Raw genomic sequence first — 21,609 nt, 5'->3', positions numbered from 1 at the left:
ATGAATGTTCCTTTAGGACAAACTTTTTTTCTTTTTTTTCAAACCGCCTTCAGAAGTTCACTTGGCACCAACTATATGCAAAATCTAAACGCAACCTATAATTACCACAAAACTGACAACAAGCGAGGTGAAGAAATGTGAACATTTACCGTCAGAAGACAAGATGATATTTGCCTGGGTGCATGCAGAATGCCTAAAGGCAACATGCCCACCTGCAGTAACACCCAAGACAGTGAGAGAGTACGCATGAAACCTGAACACAAACCACAAGTTATTTCATGAAACAAGACAGGAAAACAATAGGCACACGCAGTGATTTGACGGTTCAATCAATCAGTCATCCCTGAGAATATTCAGCTGAAACCTTTGCGAGCAAAGACCCACATTGTTGCCCTTCACTGACACCTCATTGCTCACTGGCCACGCGGAGCTTTTCGTCACCTTTTAATACACTCCATTTATTATCACCATTACCACTGCTGAGAAGATGTTGCCCAAATTAACTCGGGGCTCCAGTGCCAGCAGGTATTGCCACCAGTGCTGATTTATCTGGACAAAGTCGTAAAAAGTTAACAGTTTCACAGGATGGTTGCCTCTGCCAGAACCCCCCCCCCCCCCCCCCCTCCCCCCCAAAAAACCCTCAACATTACTCTTGGGTAAGGAATAAATAGCGCCCGAGAGAGGATGCCATGAAAAGATGGCAACACATATAGGTTTAGAATAATGAATTCTTAGTGCTAACACTTCATGCTGCCAGACTGCTGCTGTATGTTTGAAACAAGAGCACAATTCAGAGCAATGAGGAAGGTGTTTTATAACAGGATGAGGATCCAAGTCAACACTATTGTCCAAAGACTACACCTTTTCAAGGTCTAAGCCAAACTGTATTCCCCAAGAATATTTCAAGAGAAATAGATTTACTAACATAAATGCATATATAGGAAACATTTGCACTTGAAATCTGCAAATGCGTTAGGCTGCCCTCTAGGTACATTTCATATTTTTAGGTTATCAGTAAGTACAGAAGCATTACTGCAAAGCAATACTTGCAAATGCAAACATTCAAACACATTTTCTCGCTTATGAGTTTAGTTCAGCTAAACTTCATTACTTTCAGATGAGTGAAAAATTTAAAGAAAAACCAACGTAAATTGCCCAGGCCATGTGACAAGGCACAAGACACCTCCACAATCTTTAGTGGAATTTGGCACGTCTCTGGAGCTCAACTACCGGGATTAACACCACCTGTCCAAAAGATATCTCCTGATCTGGTGCGTTGATGATGTGATGGAAAGCACTGTTTAAAACATCAGTGCAGAACAAAGCACAGGTGTTTAAGTGGGTTTAAGATGTGATGACTACAAAAGCCACCGCAGGATGGAAATATCCCCATCTAAAGGACACAAGGGGTCATTGAATGGTTTGATTGATGTGAAAATGACGTGAATTGTACAGCATTTAGATCAAGCGAGATATGCTATGTATGTTTTGTTACATCTTTTCATTAAATAAACTATTGATTTTAAAATCCTTCTCCTCATGCGTAATGTTCTGAATTATCCTCAAGACGTTACAGTATTATATTGCCCCGATAGAGCACTTGACTCTCAGACTGCAGGCTTACACGTGGTTCCTAACATATCCAAAACTACAACAGCAGGCAGACCCTTCAAGCTGTCGCATCAGCTCCTACTTTGGATTCAGGAGACAGAGACTACCTCTAATTTTAAGGTAAAGCTCTAAACTTTACATTTTGATAAAGGTCTCTCATTAGAACATGAACCATTCCTTAGTTATGCTGCTATAGGCTCAAGCTACTGGAGAATTTCCCATGATGCACCTTCTGTATATATCTTGTTTCATCTCATATGTTTATATACCACATGCTATCAGATTTGATCAGAGTTTTGTTCTTCTCTCTCTGTTCTCTCCCTTTGTCTTCGCTTTCCCTTACCATCCAACCAGCTGCAGCATATGGCTGTGCCTTCCTGAAAATGGATCTGCTGGTGGTGTTTTCCTGTTACAACAAAATCCTCTTTCCCATTGTTGGCAATTTTTTTGCTCACAGTGAATTGTTTGGTTGTTGGAGTTTTCTCTGTAGCACTACAGTGTTCTTACCTTACATTATAAAGCGCTTTGAGACGACCGTTGTGAATATGGTGATGACTGGCCAGCCACAACATTAAAATAACCTGCCTAATAATGCGCAAATCCCTCTTTGTGCCAAAAACAGACTCTTCAGGACACTGATGTGGGATTTCTGCAGTGTTCTGTAAAGTCTGGAACCAGGACTTTAAGGTGTGGTGGGGTGGGATACTGATCTGGCTTTGTGGCACTTCCGGCAGGTTCATGATCAGATAAAGATTTCAAGAGTTTTCGAGGCCAGGTCAAAACATTGGGTTCAGGGATGTAGCACTGCCTTGTAAAACAGATGAAGAACGACCTTTTGAAAGAAGGATCCCATCCCGCTAGAAGAGTTTCATAGATTCAGAAAATCAGTGCCGCACTGAAGCTGTTCTGGCAACATTTGACGGACCAACGCCTTACTAAGACATCTTTTGTTGGCTTTTCCTTCCATTTGACACCCATCTCTAACTCATAATCATCTACAACATCCTGTGGGTCAGCTATAAATCCAGCTGGGTTATCTTGTGTGAAGAGGCTTCACTCTGCCCAGCCTGGATTAAGTTATTCATAGTTTCCTCTTTTCTCACGCTGATCAGTTCAAAGAATGGGAGGCGATCATGATGGTGCCATCATCAGGTTGCAACTACAACAACTTGATGGGAAAGTTGTGAACTTTCATCCAGGAGCAGTGTCATGGTGGCGATTCATGACTATTGTTCCCAGAGGAAGGAAGGAAGGAAGCAGGCAACCTTTGAGGGGCGTTGGTATTACAGCTGGCTCTGGCAAGTGGAAAAGGTAAAACAAGGAATGGAGCAGCGATGGAGGACAGTGGTTCACATTCACATACACTTTGCTGCGTGGCAGACGAGGAGATGCTCCTGTGAGGATACTGCAGTTTGTCGACAAGTTTGTTTGCTTTTGAAAAACTTCTGTGCACTAATACAGCGCAAAAAAATGCCGGCCTGAATATTTTTCCAATTTCTACATGTCGGGGAGTGGTGGAGGGAGATATGGGCTGTGAGGGGGTGACGGTACACTTGGGAAAACCGATAACTGTAGACTCAGGTGCTGTCCACTTACTTGTCGGCCCGCTCATCCGCAGCTGAGGGGATTAAGCTGGTGGGCACAGTGACTGCTGTGACAACAGGAGGCAGGGGATTGGAGGCTCATGTTCGCATTGAGCCGCACGTACGCAGTGGAAAGCCAGCCAAATGCCTCCTCTCAAGAAAAAACAGCAGAGCAGAAGCATGGTGGCGAGCGAAAAAACATCATTCATGTAGAGTATTAAACATGTTGTGTTTGCCTAAGACACCAGCTGCTGACAGTCAAGAGAAAGGTAGAAAAAAATAAATCTCCCGATGTATGTGTGAGAACTTGAGATCACTTTCAAAGGTACATTAAATTTACCAGTGTAAAACAGGAACCCTGAAGCTAAACAATCAATCAAGCCTTTTCTCAACAGCGGTAAGGGCCCGAGCCGGTGCTTGAAACAGCTGTTTTCATTTGTTAATGTCAGGTAATCCAATCACTTTCACACCTCCATTAACCCACAGGGAAAAGAAACTAAAAGGTTTATGCTGAATGTTTGTCTCATAATACGATTTAGTCGTGACAGAAGACCATCATTAAACAAAGTTATGAGAATTAAGAATGAATCAAGTAAATATTATATTATTTGAGAGAAGAAGAGAAAATGTAGAGACTCACTACCTTTCACAGTAAATCAGAAATCTGACATGTATAAAAAATATTATTATTTTATTAATATTAATTATCTGGTACTGGAGGCAACACTTTTCTATTTCATTGTTCCCATATTAACTTTTACTTGAACAGGTTGAACAGATATATTTGGGTTGTTTTTTTTTTCAATTTTATTTCTCATCTTGCTAAAAGAAAAATACCCTCTGCAATCAGTTTACTAGCAACCTTTGCTTTTATTTTAAAAGCTCCCTGATAACCAGCTAGTTCTGTGGGTTAGAGATGACCAATATTATTCACGTCACCTGCTAGTGGTTTAAAATATAGGTTTAAATAGGGAGTACTTTCAGTCAAGGCATTAAAGGAAAACTGTAAACTCTACAAGTTTTCATTACATTATTTATCAAAAGGGTTGCACTGTATATGTTGCACCCTGCATGTACAGTATAAACATCAGATATGTGCTTACTGATAAAGACAAATGCCATGAAAACATCTTTAGTCAAACAGTAAAGCAGACAAATTCCCCAAACAACAGTGAATGAAATGTGTTACATTTAAAAGTACGTGTAACCATGTAAAGCCAAAAACTTATCACGTGTTTGAGTCATAGTTTTACCAGTACATGCTGCAGTTTTTGTTTTGTCTTTGCATTTTATTGAAAGCCTAGATATCTTTTGTATGAAAGCTAAAGCTATCCATCAGGCAAATGATCCTTAAAGATGTACATAACCTCAACTGAAAAGGTAACATCTGCTGAACTAAGGCACATCATTTGCTTCCCAAAGAAGAACTGAAGGTTTTTTGACATAAGAAAGATAATGAACGAAAAAGCCGAGGACAGGTGGTAACATTGTCGGCCATTCTAGTCCTTGAGATACCGGTTAATATCGCCTCGTTTGTAAGTGCGCTGCACGCCCCATCGCAAAAATACAGAAAGAGGGTTGTCACAACATCAGCACACCTGAGTGACTGGCATTTTCACACATCTGTTCTTGTTTATTAGAACACGTTTCTAAGTTGCAGCTTTGTTAGTGAAAGCTCTGTCAGTTTAAGACAGTTGTCATCATAGTAAGGACAAGGCTCACTTGCAAAAAACCCTTTGTGGGTTGCAACGTCCATATTCAATAAAATAACTGTCAATGACACATTTCTCTTTTTTCAGATGTTAGAATGTACGTCGTGCCACTGGTATGTTTTAATTCCCAGAAACTGATAAGATTATTAACACTATAAATGTCATGATTTGTACTCTTTCTGTAATTTGAAACAATCTAAATAATAACTGAACTTGATTTCCAATACGTAACTATTAAAACCAACTGTTGATTTAAATTCTCCTTAGATTTTGTTTTTTGTACTTTTTCAATAATTTTTCTCAGGGTACAAATAAAACAGATTCTAAGAAACCAATCATGTCAACATTTTCAAATCTGGTGTTGTTTTGCCCTTGAGCATCGTGATTTATACTATAGTTAAATAGCTCACATACCAAGAATATGATTGTATTGTTTTTAATTGCAGCCGAGTGTGAAGCAGCGGGAATGAGGATCAGCACCTCCAAATCTGAGGCCATGGTTCTCAGCCGGAAAAGGGTGGAGTGCCCACTCCGGGTCGGGGATGAGTTCCTGCCCCAAGTGGAGGAGTTCAAGTATCTCGGGGTCTTGTTCGCGAGTGATGGGAGAAGGGAGCCGGAGATCGACAGACGGATTGGGGCTGCAGCTGCAGTAATGCGGACGCTGCACCGGTCCGTCGTGGTGAAGAGGGAGCTGAGTGTAAAAGCGAAGCTCTCAATTTACCGGTCGATCTACGTCCCTACCCTCACCTATGGCTACGAGCTGTGGGTAGTGACCGAAAGAACGAGATCGCGGATACAAGCGGCAGAAATGAGCTTCCTCCGAAGGGTGGCTGGCCTCTCCCTTAGAGATAGGGTGAGAAGTTCGGCCATCCGGGAGGGGCTCAGAGTAGAGCAGCTGCTGCTCCACATCGAAAGGAGCCAGCTGAGGTGGTTCGGGCATCTGACAAGGATGCCCCCTGGGCGCCTCCTGGGTGAGGTGTTCCAGGCATGTCCCACCGGGAGGAGGCCCCGGGGCAGACCCAGGACACGCTGGAGAGATTATATCTCTCGGCTGGCCTGGGAACGCCTTGGTATTCCCCCGGATAAGCTGGAGGAGGTGGCTGGGGAGAGGGAGGTCTGGGCCTCTTTGCTTAGGCTGCTGCCCCCGCGACCCGGCCCCGGACAAAGCGGATGAAGATGGATGGATGGATGGATGGATGTTTTTAATTGTTAGAGTGAGTGAGTCAGGAGGGTTTTTAAGCTTTGTAAGCATATTTACTATGTACTTACTCAACTTGTACCTTCTGTATTGCACATGTAATTCTATTTTATAGCTTATTTAATCTTGCACATACCTTTCCAGAGTCTACAGATGTAAACTGGTTGCTAAATCAAGTGCATGAAATCTTTTCTATTTTGAGATCAATGTTTTTGTAACCAACTAAAAAGCTGAAGGCTGTCTCCTTAAGCACCTCTGTCCCACTTCCAAAGTTGTTATTTTTAGAAGGTTCCATAATCTGTAAACTCCCCGTTCTTAACAGAAACACATGCTCATTGGCAATATCACCATTGATTTCAAAGTTTTGGGACTGGGGATCATCACTGGTAATTAGAGCTTGGTCCCTGGCTACAACTTCAATCTGCAGAGGTTTGCAGTTCCAATGTTGAAGGAGGTACCATACATCTCAAAACCAATAACCCACTGGACTCTAAAGTTTCAGGTCTGGCTCAAGTTGAGTCAGTGCGGTCCCATCACAGGCACTGTCTGCAAGGCCTCACTTCCACTAACAGGAGTCACTGGACTGGATTTCTGGACTATTTTTGTGATGTTGGTGCTTTCTGGAGCATTTTTAATGGCATTATCTGACTAATATTATGGCTTATTGTGTGGTACAAACCACCTGGCTACCTGCTACCAACCAAATCAATAGCAAAGTTTTATACCTCTCTGCGGTTACCAAGCGGTCCTCGAATGTTATCCAAGTATGGGTTTCACAGAGACTGGCAGCGATCTTCAGCAACTAACCACAATTTTCCCTTGCAGCTACTGGCTCCCAAAGGGTTTCCAACTGGTCTCTGGGCCTGTGTGACTGAAGCTTTAGCATCTATTCGCAGGTTTGAGTGCTACACCCATAGTTTATAGACATAGCTAGCAAATGTTAGCTAATAAATTAGCACTACGCCTTCTAGTTCAAACATGGTAACTTACAGGTACCAAAAAAAAGTGTCAGTGTCTATGATCTCCTGTGATACCACAATGGATTTGTCTGTGTTTTACACATTCTGTGGTTTTGATCCTAAAAGGCTTAAAAAAAAGAAATGTTTTTCATTCCTTGTAAGCAGAATTTTATGATCACACTGTGCATAAAAAGGCTTGTAGCAAAGAGAGGTCTTTGTTATATTTCCTAAACTGAAACAATTGCATCTGTTGAAAACATTCCAAGTTTACATTTTGCTTAATGACAAAGCTATTTTCGCCACATGAAGCTTTCACTGAAACTCCTTAAAGCTAAATTCATGCCCACAAGGACACAGCCATTAAACTATAAGTCACTTGATTTACTTCATTTTTTCCATTAAAAGAGAAGCATGAGTTGAGAGCATTTATTACCCTCAACAAATGGCCTTCAGATGAGTGATAAAAAAGTTTGAAAGGAACAAAGATTGCATCAAAATAAAGATTATTCAAAACAGAAAGAAAGAGGCCAGAGCCAAAGCAGTAATATCTTTTATACCAGCTACGTCAGAGCCATTTCAAGGACATGCAAGATGAATTATGCAAGTGTAATATTTGGTGAAAAGACATAAAATGGAAAGAGTTATAAAAGAGAGATAGAGAGAGACAGCGAGAAACACGTGACTGCATCAAAGAGAGCAAGAGGTCTACATATTTGGCAAGGTAGGTATGAAGAGTGCTCTAGGATGAGAAACCCACCTATTTAAACAGGAGTGGCCATCCCCCTACTGTAAAATAAACAGTTCACAAAGGCAAAGACTTAGCTGCAGACAAGTCACTACCATCGCCATTGTGTTCTGTGCATTCTGCGGCTTTGCACTTCTCATCAAAAGCATACCAGCCAGATAACTCATTTATCTTGCAGCAGTCTTTTCCATCATCCTGCCCCGCCACCCATCCACCCACCAAGGATGACCATCCTCCAGAACAGTGATTATCCATACTTGCTAAATAGTTAACATGTAAAAACTATTCCACCGTTTTGACTAAATGTTGGTGAGGTGTTGATGCCTAATTCATCTATGGCAACGTAACGGTAGATCCGCAAGTCTTCAGAAACCACAGACACTGGAAATGTCTGTTGCATAGCCACATGTACAAAAAAGAAAAGAAAAAATCCCATGACATTTAAAATTTACCTCACAGCTTTAGGCTGCACTTAAAATCTACATGACTATAATAAAAATGGAATAAACAGGAAGAGGAGAAACAAAGCAGGCAAGAGTAGAGGAGAGATGGGAGAAGTAAAGGAGACTAGGATGAGAAACTACGAGAAGAAAGGAGGACATGGAACAAGGAAAGAGGACACACAGGGCAGTAAAGAGGAGATAAAAGTAAAGGCAAGGACAGGAGACAAGGATAGAGGGGGGGTATGCGGTACAGTAGGTGAAAAATGAGTGAATAGGGAGAGGACAGGAGACATGTATGGAGGAGATAAGAGAAGGAACAACAAGGAGACAGGAAAGGAGTTGATGGTAGAGGAGAAAAATGAGGGCAGATGACAGGAGGAGAGATAAAAAGGAAAGTGGAAAAAACATGAAAAGAGGAGATGGACAAGAGTAAAAGCAGACTGACTACAGCAGAATAAAGAAGAAGGGTAGAGAAGAGAAAAGCAGGTCCAAAGACAGCTGGAAAAGTTGAGGCACACTGAGACTGGTTAAAACCGCACAATGAAGTGAATTAAAAGTCAAAACCAACAAAGAGATTAAATGAGACCACCTTGTGGCTGACATAATTTTGAAGCATAATCCTGTTACGCAAAGAGTTCCAATGATCAAGACAAAACTTTGCACTTCTCCGACGAGCTTTTCATTTCCTCTGTCACACTTTCCCTTTCTCTCTCTTGCTTGCTTCCCCCTTAAACCAAAATTTTCACTGTCTTCACTGTGTACACAAAATCCTTGTATATGTCAGAACCTGACAGCGTTATCAGTCTGAGTATTAGCACTCACTTAAACCCTCACAACGGTGATCACATAATGGATTTTAAAGGTACAGCTCATCCCAAAAATTAGACCATTCCAGTTAAAAATAATTCGCAAATTGCTGTGACCACCTTCACGTAGGAGCTAGTTTCCTTTCTGTGCGTCATAGAAAAAAGATCCCGGGTTTGAATCCACCAGCTGGGGCCTTTATGTGTAGAGCTTCCACATTGTTTGTGTGCCTGTATGTGTCGTCTGTGGGCCCTCCGGCTTACTCCCACAGTTCAAAGACTTTCATGTTTGGGTTACTGGTGACTCTAATGGTTATCTGTCTCTCTGTGTTAGCCATGCAGCAGACTGGCCAGACCAGAGTGTATCCGACGTCTAACTCATGGCAGCTGGAATAGGCTAAAACCCTCCTGCAACCTTGAATTGGATAAGAAGAAGAAGGTGGCTGGCTGGATGGAGAGATACAACCAAAAGAAGAATACAGCTAGCTAATATTACAGAGACCTGCCACAGTAAGGCAAGTCTTCATGGATGAAAGGGCTCTTTCTTTTCGGGAAGCCATATTTAAGATCCTGTGTTTGTGTCCTTTGTATAATTCTTGTGTTAGGGAGAGAGAAAGGAGAAGAATTATGGATATTCTAAATCTTGAGCAGGCAGGAAACAACAATGATGAAGAAGGAAAAAAAAGCACACAATGGAAACAATAGCTGGAGGCGACACTTTCAGTTGTTTTACCATTCCATTCCACTTTACTACAAATACGTTTTTTTATTATTACGATGACAGTCTTTTTTTTTCCTTGGCCCAAGCTAAACTGAAGGACCAACAACCCAACATCAATATGGATACCAGAAGTTACTTATCCAGGTCTACTTAGACCTCCGTGGCCCAACCTGCAGCTCTGTCAGACCAGAGACATAATCTCCCCAGCATGTCTTGAGTGTTCCAAGAATCTGTTCCCAGGATATATCCAAAAAACCTCACCATCAGTCAAGTGCAATTAAGTTGCAGTATAATCAATAAAAGGTAAAAATCAATGCAGCTCATATCTCCAAAACCGGGCAAGACACGCCAAAAATAATGTAAAGGGAAAAACAGCACTCCATACTCCAGGAATCTACATACATCTGACTTTTGGGTGAACTGTCCCTTTAAGGCTAATGTCTGTTTCTTCATGAAAGAGACTAAGAAAGGGAGGAAGAATAAAGAAAAAAAATTATTGCCGGACTGCCGAGCAGCCCACACTGCCAGGCCAGGCCAGCCCAGCTGTGAAAACCTCCAACCACATGAGAAAAAGTAAAAGATTCCTTAGAGTCCCATTCCTGCACTTATTGAATTTTTACAACCTGGTGTGCTGCCAGGCACTTGGCTCCAAAAACACTTTTTGTGCCACTGCCACTCTGCGGTCCAGAAAAACAGAAAAGAGAGACAATGAGCAAGACGGCTGGCTGAATCATCCTCCTCACCCACACACTGGCCTTCATCTCCCCTGTGCCAATGACAGACCTACCTGTAGCCCTGTGGCTACTTGCTGAAGGAGAACAAAGGTGTTATAGACCTCCACTGTAAACAGGTGGGAATAAAGATCTGTGATACCTCTGATGACACAGTTGAGCCAACAATGAGTTCCATTCAAGCCGCCACCACGAACTGTTGAATCATAATCAGATTGTATATAAGAGGTAGCCACATTAACGTCACCCTCTTTGCAGCCAGAAGTTACCGTATCTGAGAGGGTGTGGAGTACCAAGTTATCAGATAACATTAGCACGGTTGGTTATAAAGATGCATCACAAACTTTATGGCTGAAACACAGACATACACGTACCTGGCTAAGAAAATAAAACAATTTCACTTTACCAATCTGAGGCACTAACTACCCTACCTCACCTTATCTTAAAGCAGCCAATAATCTAATTTAAGCCCAACAGGATCCAGACTAATAAGTTAGCTGCCACATATCAGACTGTCAACATGCTTTGTAATGCTTTAAACATATTCTTTTTAACAATTAAGTCTTCATCGTGTAGTACTCAGTTTTGTTTGTTTGTCTGTCTGTTTGTTAGCAGTTTAACGTTCAGAGTCGTCAAGATATCATTTTCAATCACTTCTGTATGATGGTTGGTAGGGCTGTGCGATATGACCAAAATCTCATATCCCGATATAAGACAACAATATAAATCACAAAAGTTTAACATTTTTCTGTAAATTCTGTGAATCTCGGGCAGCTCGACTTGCGTTTAGTGTTTCCAGCTGGGCGTCGTTTAACTATACATTTTTAGACATAAGTTGTAACAGCCGCCGTTTTCTTTGTATTTATTACACGGCATGCTGTGGGGAAAAGGCTGTTCATTTATTTTTTAGCACCTGACAGCTCTTTTTTGCTTCTCATTCGCAAACACTCGGCATACTCATTCACATGATTTTAGTTTATTTTGAAAAGCCTCAACATGATCTTTTCAAAATAAGAGCTTTATTGTGAAATGTTTACGTGGAAAATAAACAAGCGGACAGCGGAGACAGGCAATGGTTTTACCATCATTTTTGCTAACGACAACACGTAAAAACAGGCGCTTGTCCGTCCGTAGTGTGGTTATATTAAATATAAGAGAAAGAGAGAACTTTAAGAAATTAATATAGCCACTACAGTGACCATCAAAATTATGAAAAAATATTGCTGTAAACAGTTTATTTTGCAACACCACGAAACAAACGATAGCGTGATAGGAAACGATAGATGTTTTTATATCGTCATCCGATATATATCGTTATATATATGATTTAATCTTGTGAAAATCAGTCATGTCAAATATTATTGTTAACCAAATATCATTACCTGCAATTTTTTATGGATTACCTTCAAACAATATACTAGGCCTCGGGGGACATGAGTATGTAGGTTGGCTAAGCATTTGACCTTCACCTTCACTGTTAGCGCCCGAGGTCAAAGTTGACCTTGAAAAAAATGTAAAGAAACCATATCGAGTAATCCATGGAGAGAGCTGTAAACCCCCTTTTTAATTTTTCAATACCTCGCCCTATGATGTCACAGTGTGACGCCATAACAGGCTGATGTCAGTAATAAAAAAAAAAACATCATAAAACATCAAAGTTTTAGAATAGCCCTCACGTTTTTGTTTTGTTTTTTAAGCTTTAACGTCTAAAAGGCATAAAACCTAAAACTGATTATATCAGACAGCGAATAACTGGCCGATCTGCAGCGAGGCCCAGGGTAAGATAAAGTAGGACTTTGGAATAATAAATGATGCAAAGCTAGAATAAAAACACAGAGCTAAAAATTAGCATAATAGATCAACTTCAGGCAGCAATAGATGGCTTGTTTCAGATGGTGGATGAATTGAGTAGCCGTGTGTAAGATAAATAAGGGCTACTTTTAAACGGTAAGTCATTCAAAGCTGGGGTGGTTGAATCCAAGAATTAAAAAGAAGTCTGAACTTTAAGCAGCCTTAATTTTTTTTTTTTTTGTGACTGTAAACCTGAGTGAAAATGTGAACACCAAATGTTTTGTGAGTGTTGTATGAGTGGGTTTTGTTTTTTTTATTTCGTTAGACCGCTAACACAGTACTATTATGTCTGCTTATTATGATGGCAGTTAAATGATTACCATGTGGAAAGCGTTCTGCCACATCCAGCAACCTAATGGAAGTTTGGTAGATCCTGTTCAGATTCATGTGCAGATAAAAAGTTGGTATACGGCCCTGCTTGCATGCTTAAGCTCTGAGGGTACAAATGGCAAACTGTTGCATCACCCCAGACTCTGATACAGCAGAAAGGCAGAGAAAGCACAGCAGACACGACTCCTTTACTGTAAGTCGGCTGTTTATCTTGTTAATGAAAGTGATGTGTGCAGGACTCAAAGGAAAATTCCTGAGCGGATGTCATGAAGCAATCTGCAAAACCCCTCCAAAGGTGACCCAAATCCCGTCACGGCAAGATGATACAATGGCTGAGACAAAATAATTCAAACTGAAGTGGTTGTGTCTGGAGCTTTCCCCGAACTTTAGAGAGCATTAAGCACAGCTGTCAACAAAGAGGGATTTGGTAAAGAACAGGCAGTTGAAGGATCTTGTAAGAGTACAGAACAAACATGGTGGAATGTCAACAACTGCACAGAAGAGCAAGCTGCAGAAAAGCCACACTATAATCTGTCCCATTCAAAAGACAGGTAAGCTAACAATAGCCAGAGTTGGACAGGCACCAAACCTGGGACTACTAACACAAAATTGGTGTCTCTGTGATTTGGTTGTAAGTTGCTCTTAATTTGAAGAAACATCCAAGAAAGATGTTGATACAAAGAAACATCCCTTTGTATCAACATAAAAAGTTCCAGGTCTATTTTCTGTCAATAGAATCTGCATCAAGCCACATTGCAGGCATCCACAGCACAGAGAATCAGGTAAAGTTTCATGATTTTAAGTCACATGCTGACCTATATGCTCTACTCCTCCTGTCATTTGAGGGTCAAAACACAACCGAAAAAACATGACACCACAGGCACACTGAAGTCTTCTGAGGTAATAGGACAAATGCATTTAACATATGCTTTAACATAAGCTATCCTATTATTATAAAGGATTATAAAGGGGATTTCATAATTATCGTCCTTATAAAATTAAAGAACCACTGAACTGAACAAATATTTTACTAAATATTTTCAACTAATTGATTTTAGGTCTGGTGGTTAACATTTCTTCTTCACTACGTCTCACAAACACAAAAAAAATGCAGGGCAGCCATCCCATAATGGACTCTTCTGACACTGTTCATCCCATAATTAATGGCTTTGCTCTTCAACTGTGATATAACAACAAAAATTACACAGAAATTAAGTAAAAAAAAAAAGAGGTTTTACAAAATCTTCACTAACATTAAACATCAGAGCTGAGAGAGTCGGAGAAGCAGCACACGAGTTCCTTCACCTTCTCGATGTGGCTTGAGTGACTGATCAGTAATGTTTAGGAGGCAGCCCAAGCAAATTAATTAACACCTACGATAACCTTTTTCCACTAATATATAACCAAAAGCACTGAACTTCCAATGTTTCCAAACATCCCTTTTAATCAAGCAAAGAAGGAAAAAAAGAACCTGCTCTTACCGTGCCGCTCACCCTGACGTCATAAAGTCGTCCCCAGTCGTCCTCGTGGCTGTCAACCATCATCATACTATCATCCTCCTCCAGGAACCACTCAGCTTGCAGGTCGACCTTCACCTCCTCCCCCATAGAGTGCATCCCCACAGCGGGGAACAGCCCCTCTGCCGACACAGGAACCTCTACTGAACCCACCTGGAGAGAAAGCGGATGTAAAAATCCTGAATAAACAACCCTGCATGCCCATTTGAAATGAGCGTGTTATTATTAAAACAAAAATACCTACCTCTTTCCCGTTTTTGGTGAAAAAGACTGTTGTGATACCTGCTTCTATATTTTCTGAGTGTATTCCACAGCCCATGCGGTCACCACGAGCACATTTCGGGCCAAACTGCTTCCCTATCCCTGTGCCATTATACAACCTAAATGGAAAGAGGAGATAAAAATCCTTTTAAGAAAAGTCCAAGCTTCTTTGAACTACAACCGCATACTTTGTAATCTTGTACAGCTTTCACTACGTAAACCTTGTGTTGCCACAGCTGTCGCACTCTACCACAAAACAAGTAAAAGAATGCAAAAATTATTTCAAATATTCAGTAAACGCAGCCAGACAAGACGAAACGTTCCATTATCTCACTTAACATGAAAGGAAATTAAAAATATGTAAACACAATTACTTTGAAGCGCATAATTACAGCTCACTTTGGCTTGATAATTGGCCACACATCTGTCTGGTGCTGAAATTTGGTATCATCAAGTGAAATTAGATGCTGACATATGAATCAGTTCCTGAGGCAGAATGTATTGCTTTGAAAAGTAAGTCACGTGTATAAATCCAACACACAGTATTCATAGGATGAAGCAAGCAAAACTGGAAGGTAAAATATTTAACTGTTGATGAACTGGTTATTTACTTGTTCATCAAACAAAAAGAAAAAAATACTCTGAAAAAGTAACCTTAAACTACTTCTGTTAAATTTCCTTTTTGCTACTATTAAAATAGTCACACAAAACAAAATATCAACAAACCAAGAAATGAGGAAATGAGCAAGTTAACACTACCGAACCAATATATAAATGCAGCAGCCAAACCATGCAAGAAACCACCACTGCCCTGTAGCGTATAGGCAACTCCAGTTTGACTTACTTGCCGTTGTCAGCGTGATAAGCTACAGAGTATGGCAGCCAGCCCGGCTGGTGGTCCAGCCTGTAGAACTTAGGCACCAGGCCCACAGCAATGGTCCCTCTCACTCCTGTGTCCACTATGGTCACCTACACAAAGACACACACATTATATTGAAAACACACTACAGTGGCATCAGTTACAGTTCATTTAAGCCACAGTGCCAATAATGCCTAAAACATCGATAAAAGTCAGTGTCTAATGCCAGAAGCAAGGGTAAGGGTATAATATTCAGATATGAAATCCACAGCCTGAACTAACTGTATCCAGGTCATTTACAATCACATTAAATTAATTCAGTGCCACCACGTCTCTTGGTGGTCTGCAGTGTCTGCTGGCAGAGGTAGTTGGCTATGCAGAGCAAAGAACTGTTAGTACGAAACCAATGGAGATGGTGTTTGCACGCTGTCCTCCAAAAAATAATTTCCCCCAGGGATCAATAAAGTATTCTGATTCTGATTCTGATATACAAGTAACTTGCTGTGTTGCATTGGGATATTATATTCCATATACTCTCAAAAAATACAAAGGTACTTTCATATGCTCCCTATTTTCCCAAGGGGTCAGCACCGTGGATGGACCACATGTTTGATTTGGCACAGATTTTACACCGGATGCCCTTTCTGACGCAACCCTCCCATTTAGCCAGCCTTGGGACTGGCACTAGGGACCAGCTACGTTTGTGTCTCGAACCGGGGATTTAGCAAGAATAACTAGCTTGAAGTAATTGTTTCCTGTATGACTTTATCAGTCTCTCACATCTTTGTTAAGGAATTTTGTCCTACACTTCTTTAAAATGTCACTTCAGTTCATTGAGGTTTGTGGGCATCCATTTATGCAGAGCTATCTTAAGGTCCCACCACAGCATTTCAATCGTGTTGAGGTCTGGACTTGGAGCCATTGCAAAAGCTTGGCTCTTCATTTTTCAGTTTATCACATTCACCCCACATCACCCATCACCCAATCATGACCCAACTTTGCAAATGTAAACCATGCTGCCATGACCTTTTTAGATAGAAGAGGCTTTCTCCTTGCAATCTTTCCAAACAAACCATACTTGTTCAGTCTTTTTCAGTCACAAGCTTCAACACTTAACATTGTTTACACCATAACAGCCATAGCCAGCTGCTTTTCGTTTCCCCCACAATGGCCATTGACATTTTCTACTGTTACTGTTTGTGTACAAAACACTTCTGTACACACTATACCTCAACACTTCTGAATATCAACACTTCACAAAAATTCAGGTTAATTGCAATATTTTATTGTTTGTTTGTTTGTTTGTTTGTTTGTTTGTTTTACACCCAATTCACCTCAAATGCTCTGGCTGGCATTCATCAGTAACAAATGCTACTTTACCTGAACTTTTCTCTCGGTAAACATTTTTGTGTTTTTGCCAATGTTAGCCACTGTTAACTGGTGTTACTGAAGCTTTCTTTGAATTCTTTAGATCTAACATTGTCAGGCTCAAGCATAGCAAATAAGCTCTATTTCGAAATGAGAATGTAATGAAGCTGTTTATCAAAACAGTGTGATGTTTAAACACTCGAGCCTAACATTAGCTAGCATAATGTTAGCCAGCTATAACAACAACAGCTATGTCTGTTATATAGCTTATATATATTCTATGTAGCAGCTATCCAGAGACGAGAGAGTTGCATGTCTGTTCTGCTGATGGTATTAGTAATTACATAAGCATATTTATGTGCAGTTTTTTGCATTAGATCCCTGCCTTGAGCTCAGAAGATGAGGCTTGTGATAAAAGAGGAAGAGGATAGGTGAAGATGAGGGAAGAGATAACAGGAGGAGGAAAAACTGATGAAAATATAAATGTACAAATCTTAAATGGTTATGTATAGTTTTTAAAAAACTGATATAACTGATAACTGATACATTCTGTTTTTGTTCAGGAATCTGGAACATTAGAATACATTTGTATTTGGGTATAAAGGGATAACACGCTAACTGGGGTCAGCAGAATCAGCTTTTGGGGTTTTTGCACGTTCTCTGAGCATTGCACAGTCTGCTGTTGGAGAGAATTTGCTGGGACTTTTAATCCTGGGAAGACTGTGGTTTTGTTTAACACACACCTGAATGTTCAAACCTGCAAAATGCAAAAAAACCTGCTTTTTTCCAACTGGTGTTGAAACAGTAAAGGTATACTTAGTTTTTCACAGAACTCGATGCAGTCTTGTAAAAAAAAATCATTAATAAAAGTTTCTTTTCATATGACTACAACGATTTGCTGATATTGCCCAGCACTAGTCAGAGGTTATGCAATCCTAATCCTGTACAGGAAAATGGCCCCATCCGGTTTAAATCTGTATCAGCTCCGTTATGTTATTGGCGAACACTCCAAGTTATTTCTCACCTCTCTAGGTTTCCTTCATCCCACCTGTCTCTCTAAGTATATCAACATGTGAAACCAAACTTCTTGGGTTTCCCTTACTAAAGATTTCTGGTCTGATTCCTTTCCAATCTGGCATTTGAGAGATTATAGTGTAGATCACTGGTTTGTAAAAAAGTACATTCTTGGCCGAGGCACAATACCACTTCTGTGCTGTTGAAATATCATTTGTGTCTGTATGATATAAATAAAAGTTACAAAAACATGTGTGACAACTAAGTTATGATAGTTTTGACTTTTTCAAATAAATCTATTAAAACAAGTGGAATGTTGCAGATGTTCAGTCTGGGCTGAAAGAAGCGATGAGGAGGAGAAGTGGAGAGCGAGCAGCGGTACTGACAACGGAGCTGAAATGGATTCTTTGTGAAAGCTGAAAGATGGGGAAACACGAGGATAGCGGTGACGCAGACGCGCACAGAACCCCGACCTTTATCAGAATAAATTCTTCCGAATTTTGAGATATCCTGGGAACTGACAGCATGTGCGTCACAGAGTGGAGAATAATGTAGCGCAAACCTCTGGGTAATGACCAACGTAAAATCCACTAAATGTCAAAGAAATCCATCCTCCAAATGTGATTCTTGTTTCAGTATAAACATTATTATTGTGAAGATTTTCCTTGCAGGGGAGAGAAGAGAGGTCATATGTGAGTTTGACATCAGATTTAAGAGAAATGTCAACTCTGGCACATATCAGGGACACCTCACAGCTATAAGAAATAATGTCAACGCATGCTGCCAGCCTGCATAGAGTCTCAGTAGAGGAATATTTTAACATATATCTGAAATGATGCTTCTCATGTCAAGAAGAAAAGATGTGAAAAGAAAACTAGAAGAAGTGAATCATTTGAAGAAGTATGGTATTGCTGGAGGGTCCTGTCTTAGTATATTTGCAGCCCAGCAGAAAGAGACTGGTTCAGTAGATATCAAGCCCCGTTCAAAACGATTTGCTCGTAATGCATCGCTTTGTGGCTGATGTTTGGTTGCTAGTGGACATTCCAGGCTCCCCATTGCGTCAGTAACCCTGTAACATATGTACCACCCCCCTCACATGCCAATCATCGGTATCCTACTAGTGAATCGGTCGCTGCATCAATGCCTCATCTAAAAGCTGATTTTAAGGTTCACTCGGGGCTTGTAAATCCAGTTTTTTCACCTCACTACAGGCCATTGAGATTCTTTGACATTTCATGGTCTCTGGTTACCACATGTATTCAAACAGGACCAGTAACTTCAGACCAGCAAATTCTTGGAACGGCCTCAAGGTGACTACCAGCTCAGTAGTTCCCTGAAGAACTACAGTCCCTCAAGGGTGATTTTTTTTGTCTAACTTACCCATGTGGATGCTGGATTTAGGAGTATAGATACGTGTGAGTATTAATGTTAAATCTAATCTACTAATAAAATATGTTTTATTATTAAAGATTAAGATTCCCAGTATATATATGTAGTGATGAAAATTTGCTTTTTGTGGGTTGGTAGGGGAAAACATTGGACACTGCCTAACTGGCTACAACAGTGCTGTGTGTGGTAGTGAGAAGGATGTTCAGACTATAATCTGTGGTGACTGTGTCCACCCCAGGCTACCCCTTGGCTCCGCCCGTGTCCGTAAGGATAACAACTATCAGAAGGAACTGACGCATCAGCTTTGCTATATAAATGTATAATAACCTCTCCTGCTGCTAGTCTGAATGCCTTCCTGTCTGCTGAAAAACACTGGTGTGGTAGACTAATCTCTGCGCTTACAGATAACCACCTAACCGACACCCCATCCCTCATTCCAAAGCAGCTGGGACATTTTTGAGGTAGTGGTTTTGCACTGGTGAACTGAGGCTGTAGGGGGGCACCGAGAATTTAATATGAAGTTGAGAAAATTGTCAGCAACTGGATTCCAGGGGATAAAATGGCTGGATGGAAAAGCAATCGCGGGCACAACCAAGGATGGTGGTATGTGGGCTATCATATAATGAATAACGATCCACTGATTTCATATTGTTCATCCACTTCTGCTGGACTTAAACATTACAAAGAGGAAGCAAGAGAACAAATAAATCCTGGTACTTGGAATACAATAAAACAATGCTGACATGCAGCATCACTATCGATGTGCCTTACCTCAAAGTAGCAATTTCCCTTTGATAAAGGCCGGCCAGCCACATAGCATCCCACTTCTTCAGAGTTCCCTTGGTAACTAAAGAGGAGAAATTACAGGTTAACAATGGGTGATTTCTAGTAATTGCTGTATGCACAGTCAGAAAGAATACATCTCATCTCACACAAAGTCCTCTTGATTTTGATCAATAGGCACACACCGACACAGCAACAGATGTGAGAAATAAGATGGACATTAAAATGCTAATAATAACAAAAGCAGATTTATATAATTCAAATAAACCACACACGTGTAATGATTGCAATTGTTTCTGCCCTTTGTGGACTTTCTTTTGAGACTGTTGTCTGCTGCGTGTTTGATCGGGGGAGCAGATCACTGCTGCTTTATTTCCTTTGCCATTCAATTTTGAAAATTAATAAATAAATATATCCATGATGAAATGTCTCTGCAGACAGCTATACATTTGTGCAGACTCAAATCAATTCTCTTTGGAAATAAGAAGAATTTGTTGAGAACAAAAATGTTAAGCTATGCAAATAAATTAGACATGTCGCTATTCCTGGCTCAAATAGCACACATAAGCACAATGGGGCCACATATACAGTAGTTAAGGCAAGGAGTGGGCTTCCAGACATGGTGCATTATCCTGCTGGAAGCCGCCATAAGATGATAGATGGGTACGCAGTGGTCAGAAAGGGATGTACATGGTGAGCAACAATACTCAGATAGGCTGTGACTTTGAAATTATGCTCAATTAGTGCTAAGGGGGGAAAAAAGTGTGCCAGGAAAATATCCTCCACACCATTACAGCACCACCACCAGCCTCAACTGTTAATACAAGGCAGGATGGATCCATGCTTTCCTTGTTGCTTACCCAAAATTCTGATCCTATTATCCAAATGCTTCAGCAGAAATGGAGACTCATCAGACCAGGCAACGTTTTTTCCAATCTTCAACTGTCCAATTTTGGTGAGCTCGTGGCAGTAGTGGCCTCTGTATCTACTGAAGTGTCTGGTGACTTTATTTTGTATAGAAAAACCCTGTGTTTAGAGATTTCAACCAGAAAACCTCCTGTACATCTTTAGTGTGTGAACTTCCAAGCCTGTTAAACCTTCATGTCAGGAAATTTCTACCATCACCAGTGTTGCTTTGATGATGGTTGTACTGGCCCATATTCTTCCCTACTTATCCATCTTAGAGTCACACGGGAGATGGAACCTTTCCCAGGATTATGTTCTACATAAATAAACTGACAAAAAAATAAATTGCCAAACTGACTGTTACTGGAAATGAAAATATTTATCATGGCACTGATAACTGTTCCTAATGTGCATCAGTAATTACAAGAGGCTCCAAAGGTCTAAGCAATACAAAACAAAACAGTCCTCTCTTCACCCTGTTCAACAAAGCCAAATGATCTCTTCAAGTGAATCCCCAAACAGTGGCATTTAAGAACAGGCTGACCTGAGTGTGTCTCCATCCTTCTGCAGCCTCATATATCGCTCCTGTGCTGGTCGACCATCACCGATGTCTCTGACACGACGCCTCAGATTCAGGAGGCATCTGTGGTGTAGTACGTTGATGTCATCCATCTGAGTAAAGAAAATGGAACTGTTAAAACAAAATAAGCACTTTATGATCATGTACAGCAGGCTCTGTAATCTTTACTATCAAATCACACAGGCCAATCTGTTGTCTAATCTCTCTTCTTTTCTTTTTTTTTTTTGGGGGGGGGGGGCATGTCC

At 40.7% G+C, this 21,609-nt stretch overlaps 1 protein-coding gene across 3 annotated transcripts in view; it reads right to left on the bottom strand.

Moving 5' to 3' along the window:
• spryd3 (SPRY domain containing 3) overlaps positions 1-21,609 on the bottom strand; it is an 84,377-nt gene that overhangs the window by 57,552 nt on the left and 5,216 nt on the right. For 2 of the 3 annotated variants that reach the window (XM_086278922.1, XM_086278920.1), the window contains exons 2-6: positions 21,329-21,456; positions 19,867-19,942; positions 15,310-15,434; positions 14,449-14,584; positions 14,169-14,357 (exon numbers count right to left, since the gene is read on the bottom strand). In XM_086278922.1, the coding sequence (XP_086135048.1) occupies positions 14,169-14,357; positions 14,449-14,584; positions 15,310-15,434; positions 19,867-19,942; positions 21,329-21,456 (654 nt within the window). Of the gene's footprint in view, positions 1-14,168; positions 14,358-14,448; positions 14,585-15,309; positions 15,435-19,866; positions 19,943-21,328; positions 21,476-21,609 lie in introns of all 3 variants that reach the window. The other variant, XM_086278921.1, reaches the window with a different exon arrangement.

This window comes from Aulonocara sp. 'chitande type north' Nkhata Bay, linkage group LG20, assembly GCF_057382095.1.
Source record: "Aulonocara sp. 'chitande type north' Nkhata Bay isolate Kocher_YH1m ecotype deep benthic linkage group LG20, A_spYH_male_GT1.1, whole genome shotgun sequence".
Lineage (NCBI taxonomy): Eukaryota > Metazoa > Chordata > Actinopteri > Cichliformes > Cichlidae > Aulonocara > Aulonocara sp. 'chitande type north' Nkhata Bay.
Note: the sequence above shows the minus strand (reverse complement) of the source record. Positions and strands in the feature narration are given on the sequence as shown.